General features: G+C 43.6%; 1 protein-coding gene across 1 annotated transcript in view; it reads left to right on the top strand.

Annotated features, from left to right (window-relative positions):
• SLC2A12 (solute carrier family 2 (facilitated glucose transporter), member 12) overlaps positions 1–7,529 on the top strand; it is a 46,826-nt gene that overhangs the window by 28,797 nt on the left and 10,500 nt on the right. The window contains 1 exon segment of the mRNA XM_006776213.2: positions 4,919–5,041. Within this exon segment, the coding sequence (XP_006776276.1) occupies positions 4,919–5,041 (123 nt within the window).

Genomic DNA, 7,529 nt, shown 5'->3' on the forward strand with positions numbered 1-7,529 from the left:
CCGGAATCGAACCTGGGACCTTTCAGTCCGCAGGCCGACGCTCTATCCACTGAGCCAAACCAGTTAGGGCCAGACTCTAATAACTAGATAATAATCTTTTTATAAGCCTAGATGTTTTCAATAATTTGCTTTCAACAAAACTAAGTATGACCTATACAAGTTATCAGCTGATATTAGAAATAACTTTGGTTGTTAATTAGAAGAATTGAATGACTTTACTATCATAAAATTTCTTCAACTCCCCATCCACTTTCATTATTCTTCAGAACAATAACTTTTACCTATTTAAAGAGAATACATGAATCATGTAATTCTAGAAGTAAGTGACATTCACCTTGGAATGTCTTGATTTGCCATTTAAGAAATTCAGCGTGGGTGAATTTTTTCCCCCCACAAGGCCAGGAGTGAACAAAACTCAAAGAGACTTAGAGAAGAGAGAACACAATAAATAAATAAATAAATAAATAAATAAATAAATAAAAGCTACTAATACATCATTGTTGATGTGGGAGATGGTGACCTATGGTGGAACATATTTTTTAAAGACTGTAATTTTCCCATTTAGGGAACTTATGAGGCCAGAACCTAAACACCTGGTTGGAAGAAAGTGGGTATATTCTCTTTCTAATTCACATGAAAGTAGCCCTTTGCAATGAGAGAGATGGGTGTGCTGCATGCTACTTGCAAAGGCGATAGAAACCGTAGGAGTTTGGCTTCACTCCTACAAAGTATAAGATTGGCTCCTGGGCAAATCAAGTTGTTAAAAAGTCTGCAGCCAAAGCACAGAACTTCCTCCAAACTTGGTAGGAGTGTTCTGGTGTGAGTTTCAAAACTTCCATGTGACTTTCAAACCTGCGGCTACCACACCAGGTGGTTCAGGAAGAGCTCCAGCCAAAAGGAAAGTGTGCCAGAGCGCCCCAAGGTTTAAATCTGGGAGCACAGGGAGGGAACTGACAGCCTCAGAGGGAAACACTGTGCCAGTGGCAGCAACATGGAGGAGGGAGGAGATGCGCATGGCGGTTTACATGTGGCAGGGCTCAGCCATTACCACTGACAGGCCCTGTTAATCCAGGCCCATGTCCTCCACTGCACACACAGCCACTTTAACTTATTGCCCATCATGGTCTTTTTATGACACTCTGTGCAGCCATAAACACCCTGCAGATTTCATCAGAACCAGGCAGGTTCTGACAGGCAGTCTGATTTAATATCATGTGAAATGTGAGTCCAATATCTGTGCACAGTTATCTCCCAGCAAATCCATGCAGCATAGGGAAGGCCTGCGAGACGTGCAGATGCTGACATTTGTAGAGAGAGATATTGCTGAGATAGTCCTGGGATGGTGGGGTTGCAGGTGGAATAACAGGGGTCAAGGAGGATTGTTTCAGGACCTGCTAAACTGCAGTGGTTGAGCTCACGGTAGGCATTCACTTTGTCTCTGGATGCTCTCTGGATTCCTCCCAAGCAAATAGCACATAGCATCTCCTGTGGGCCACGATCAGGGCAGGGACAATGAGGACAGCCAGAGAGAGCCACCACTTCTCGACTGTGGCGTGTGGGAATAGCTTGATTTTCCTTGGGGGAGAAATTAGGCCATCTCCTTTGAAAAAACATCAGTGGTTTTAAGAAACTTTACATTATAAATACCAACTTATCAAATCCGCAGGTGAGGGTCTGTGCCGTTGTACGAACTGAAACAAGTTCTCTGCCTGTCCTGTTTGGGGCACTCACAGCCCACACCCAGGGACACGGAGGCCTGTCAGAGTCTGGCCCTGTCTTGCTCCTAAGTCCTGGAGAGGCTCTGACCCTTTCAGTAAGTTCTCTCTTGCTGCAGGTGCCATTTGGGTTTTTATTTCGCTCTCTCTGGATCTGAAAAGCTGTGATTTTATGGTTCTGAAATTATGGTTAAAATAATATTCTCCTTATTTTTGAGTTAGACTCCCTATAGGAGGTGAACTATCCTTGTTGAAACACATCAATTTTGTTGCAACATCCAGTCTATGGGATAAACCAAGGCTTCAGTTCTGGAATGCTTTCTCTGAGAAGTAGAATTTAGAAGGAATTCAGAATTCTTTCTAAAAAGAAGTAGAAGCTTTCAGCAATGCTACATTATCTTTTGAAATGTCAGCTGTAAGGTTTGCCCAACACGTTTCCATGAGAGACCGAGGGAAGTCACTTTCAGTATTCAGTGCGTTGCCCACTGCCGGGTCAGACTGCCGAGGGTGTGGCTCGGTGCTGCATTGGATACGAGCCTTGGAAAGGCTGTCTGTGTGGAAACTGGGTGCTCTCAGGCAAGCCCTTGGCGTTTCAGACTGAGCACTTGTACCTAGTACCTACTGCATCTGTTCCACCTTCTGGTTGGCGAGACCACACTTCCTGTAACAGCAGGACCAGCTCCTTCTCATCTGTGGCCAACACGGCTCTGATGACCTCAGCAATGACAATCCCCAGGCCCCACTAAATGATTCCAAGAGGCTTCAGTGTGACAGGTGGAAAGGAAAGGACAGGGTGAAGAGGTGATGAGGTGGGGATGGAAGAAAATCAAGAAAACCTGTGTTGCCAGGTTGGCGTGGCTCAGTGGTTGAGCATCAGCCTATGAATCAAGAAGTCAAGGTTTGATGCCCAGTCAGGGCACATGCCAGGATTGTGAGCTCCATCCCCAGTGAGGGGTGTGCAGGAGGCAGCCGATCAATGATTCTCTCCCATCATTGATTTTTCTATCTCTCCCTCTCCTTCCCTCTCTGAAATCAATAAAAATATATTTTTAAGAAAAGGAAAAGAAAACCTGTGCTAATGCCCTCACTTAAAGAAAATGAGCGTGTGCCTCCCTCACCTCCTCCTCATGGCTGCTAGAGCAAAAGGCTGCTGGGGCCCTCTGCTCTACCATGAGCCATGTTAAAGACCCGTGGCAGGAAGGGACACAGGGGCATTGGTCTGTGGTATAGATTGTTTAGCTGCAAAAAGTAGAATTTACATAATTTTATCTTGTATTTGCCCATGGACAGGTTATTACAAAGGCTTCACCAGAATGATGCAGTTGTCATTCTGCTCTGAGCCAGATCCCAGTCGTGATCCCATCAGGCAAGGCTACCGGAGCACTGCACTGATCTCTAAGGACAGAGTCTGCGAGAACCTAGTGAAGGGCAAGAAGTGGAGGGGAGTGATGTAGAAGTATGTTTCTGAATTCCCTGTGAATTAGAACACGAATAATCATGGTCATTTTCTTCCAGGCTTTAGAGATAACCCTATATCGATTTACTTGGAGAAGATAAACAAGAAAAAAAAATGTTTTTCCTGCCCTCTTCTATTATTTTTTTATTTTTCTTACTTGAAAACAGCAAATTTATTAGGAGCAGATGTTTCCTCCACAGTGTGGATGTTAAAATCAAATCTGATATTGTTTTACCTTTTATTTGGTGTGTGGAAGGTGTGCGGAAGAGGGGGTAGTCTTATACGGCGAGTATATAACAAACTCTGTATTTTGAGTGGAAATGTTAGGGGGTCGTCTTATGCGCCCAGTCGTCTTATACGCCGGCAAATACGGTAATCATGGTCATTTTCTTCCAGGCTTTAGAGATAACCCTATATCGATTTACTTGGAGAAGATAAACAAGAAAAAAAAATGTTTTTCCTGCCCTCTTCTATTATTTTTTTATTTTTCTTACTTGAAAACAGCAAATTTATTAGGAGCAGATGTTTCCTCCACAGTGTGGTACTATCATGGAAGACATTAAATTAGAGGCACAGCTGATGGCGTGATTCTGGCATAGGTGGCCCGAGTGGTTGCTGGCCAGTGGGACCCTCCCTGGCTTCTGGTTCCTTCCTCCCACCACCTCCTCTGGGCTAGGACAGTGCAGCTGGTTGGTATATAATTGTTGGCCTTTCAACACAAGGTGACTTAGTCAGCAGTGAGCCAGGGCTGGACAGCTCCTAAGTCCTTTCCTCAGAATCAAACTATGTTTGAACTCCGCATTTAATTATTCATTAACAAATATTTATTGAGCCACCACCAATCACAGCACCGTGATTAAAAAGCATGAGTTCCAGAGACTGGGCGCCAGGGCTTCATGCCACCTCTGCCACTTACATGCCCCATGACCTTGGCTAATTATTAACTCTTTAAGCCTCAATTTCCTGTTCTATAAAAGACAGACAGTAATAACTCTTGTCTGGTAGGATTTTGTGAGGATCAGATAAGGTAAGTTTTGTAAATTGCTCAGCCCATTGTAGGAACTCGCAGCCAAGTTATTAGGCAAACTCGGTTTGATAGGCTGGGAGCAGGAGATCAGTTCATTTGCTCCTCCCCTCCCCTTTCTAAGTCTGGGAGGCAGGTCCTGTAAGATTCCCTGTCACTCTCAGATAATAAAAAGTCTCCTGATCAGTGTTCATGCCAAGGAGCGTCTCCTTTCAGAGACTCAAATGTGTTGAGTCTGGTATGCTAATCAAATCTTGGAGCTCTATTTAATTCAGAGGTTCTCTATACTTAGCTTGCCCCAGGCCAAGGAAGCACAAGCAGGACAAGTGAGAGTATTATGTTCTACCCACTCAGTAGCTGTGATGTTGGATTTCTCCAAGGTCAAGGGCAAACGAGATGACAGGAAAGGGCCCAGAGGCACTGACGTTAAGGTTCTGTGCTTGGCAGGTGGCCCCACCCACTGCCCTTCTCATTTGCATTTCTCAGGCCTGTGTCACACACAGCGTTTCAAATCCCCGTCCCTACTCTGGGGACCATTGTCAGGCTTTCTCAGAGTTCCTCCTGAACCCTTCCCCACTTGGCTGGAGGTAAGACGGAGGCACATGGCCCTGCTCTCTGACCACAAATCAGGCAAGACTAGGGCAGAGATCCGTGGGCCGCCCCTGAGTGTCAATGGCTTTTTGATAATTTTGCTGTCCCTGCCCCCTCTGCCTTTTCCTCCAGTGCCCTGGCTGGTGCTCAGCGAGATTTTTCCCGGTGGAATCAGAGGTCGAGCCATGGCTTTAACTTCAAGCATGAACTGGGGCATCAACCTCCTCATTTCGCTGACGTTTTTGACTGTGACTGGTAAGGATTTGTCCTCTTACACTAATGCCTTTGTGCTCTTAGGACAAATGTAAGGGAAGCACACTCAGCTAAAAAAAAAAAAAAGGCAAAACAAAGTATTTTTCTGTGGACATTGTCAAACACATTCCAAAGTAAAGAGTAGCAAGGAACCTGATGTACCCACTACCCAACTTAAAGGGTTGTCAACCATAATTCACTTAAAACCCCACCTGCTCATCCCCCCACATAATATTTTAAGGCACATCTCAGACAGCATGTCATTTGTGTATAACATTTCAGCATGGACCTCTAAAAGATAAGGCATTTAAAAACTACAGCCATGCCCGGCCAGTGTGGCTCAGTACTTGAGCCTTGAATCATGAACCAAGAGGTCACAGGTTTGATTCCTGGTTAGGACACGTACCTGAGTTGCAGGCTAGGGGCCCCGGGTCGGGGGGCATGCAAGAGGCAGCCAATAAATGATGTTTCTCTCTCATCATTGATGTTCTATCTCTCTCTCCCTCTCCCTTCTTCTCTGAAATCAATAAAAACATATTTAAAAGAAATAAAACAAGAAATAAAACTATAGCCACACTATCATTATCCACCTAAAATATTAATAAAACTTCCTTGGTGTCAATATCCAATCTGTTCATTCTTCAAAGTGTCTTATAATTGTTTTTTATATTTTGTTTGTTTGAATCACAATCCAAATATATAACTTACAATTGATTGATATGTCTCTTGTATTTTGCAGGTTTCATCTTTCTTTCTCCTCCCCTCTCCCCTACTTTATATTTTTAATGAAGAAACTGGGTCATTCATCTCATTGTTTTCCCCAGGCGGGATTTTGCTGATTGCCATCATATCGCATGGCCTTCTGTCCCTTGTGTTTCCTGACAACTGCTGTTTGGGTCTGGAAGCTTGAAGAGATTTGTGTTTTCTTGTCTCTGTTTGCAAACTCCTTCGTAGGTGATGGCGTGTCCTGCCATCGAGGCATATGTCGTTTGCTTGTCTCCCACTTTGTTGCAACCAGTTCCTTTGAGCATCATTGCCCAGATCTGTTATTTTCTCTCTATCATTCCTTCTAAATTTTTATCTCTAATACTATGCTAAGGAGAAATTTCTTCTATAACTACTAGAAGGAATTTATAATAAGTAATAATTATTTACCCACCCTGACATATGGGTCATATAAGAAAGGAAAGTTAAATACTTGAAACTTTCTCTTTATTGTTTAGTTTTTGAAATAATGAGATAGTTCCCCAGCATCCTCCAAAATTGACCAAGGAGTTGAGTTTTCTTCCATATATATATACGGGGACATAGCAGGGGAGGGAGGTGGGAGGGAGAAAGAGAGGTTGCAAACAAAGAAACAAGAAAAATCTAAATCTTCTTAAGCCTCTATTTTCAACTGATGTTCCACAAGAATTTTTTAAAATGCAATACCTGACTATTCAGTCAGGGGCACAACCTCTTTCCTTTAGATTGTCAAATAAAAAAAATAATAACAGCCAGCACAACAATAACTGTCCCATGTGAATGAATCAAAATTATAAATTTTATTTGCCAAATTGGCAAAAAACTGTATTTTTGGTGTGCAGAATTTTAGTCATTAGCTTATGTGTGCATAAGATGAAAAAGGCTGAAAATCGCTGTTCTAGATCTAAACTGCAGCTTACAGGAAACAAAGGACAGAAGGTCATGTGATATGACGATAATCAGCAAAATCCCGCCTGGGGAAAACTATGAGACAAATGACCCAGTTTCTTCATTAAAAATGTAAAGTGAGGGGAAGGGTAGGGAGGAGAAATGGTGGTAAAACCTACAGATTTTAAGAAACATATCAGCCGAAACTGGTTTGGCTCAGTGGATGGAGCGTTGGCCTGCGGACTGAGGGGTCCCGGGTTCGATTCCGGTCAGGGGCATGTGCCTTGGTTGTGGGCACATCCCCAGTGGGGAGTGTGCGGGAGGCAGCTGGTCGATGTTTCTCTCTCATCGATGTTTCTGGCTCTCTATCTCTCTCCTTTCCTCTCTGTGGAAACTCAATAAAATATATATAAAAAAAAAAGAAACATATCAATCAATTTTAAGTTATGTATTTGGGTTGTGATTGAAGCAAAGTATAAAAATAATCATAACATCATTGGAAGAATGTGAGTAATATGCATATATTATATATAAATTCTTAAAAGTGGATGTATATTAAAAAATGTAGATCTTTATACTAGTACTAGAGGCCCGGTGCACAAAAATTTGTGCACTTGGTTGGGGGGAGGGTCCCTCAGCCCGGCCTGTGCCCTCTCGCAGTCTGAGACCCCTCGGGGGATGTCCACCTGCTGGCTTAAAAAACAATAAGCTAGCAGTCAGACATCCCTCTGGCAACCCTGGAGCCCTCCGGGGATGTTCACTTGCTAGTGGGGAGTAAGCCTAAGCTGCAGGTGGACATTCTTAGTGCTGCTGAGGAGTGGGGAAAGGCCACCACCGCTGTGCTGGCAGCCATCAGCCT

This window comes from Myotis davidii, unplaced genomic scaffold, assembly GCF_000327345.1.
Source record: "Myotis davidii unplaced genomic scaffold, ASM32734v1 scaffold266, whole genome shotgun sequence".
NCBI classification, from domain to species: domain Eukaryota; kingdom Metazoa; phylum Chordata; class Mammalia; order Chiroptera; family Vespertilionidae; genus Myotis; species Myotis davidii.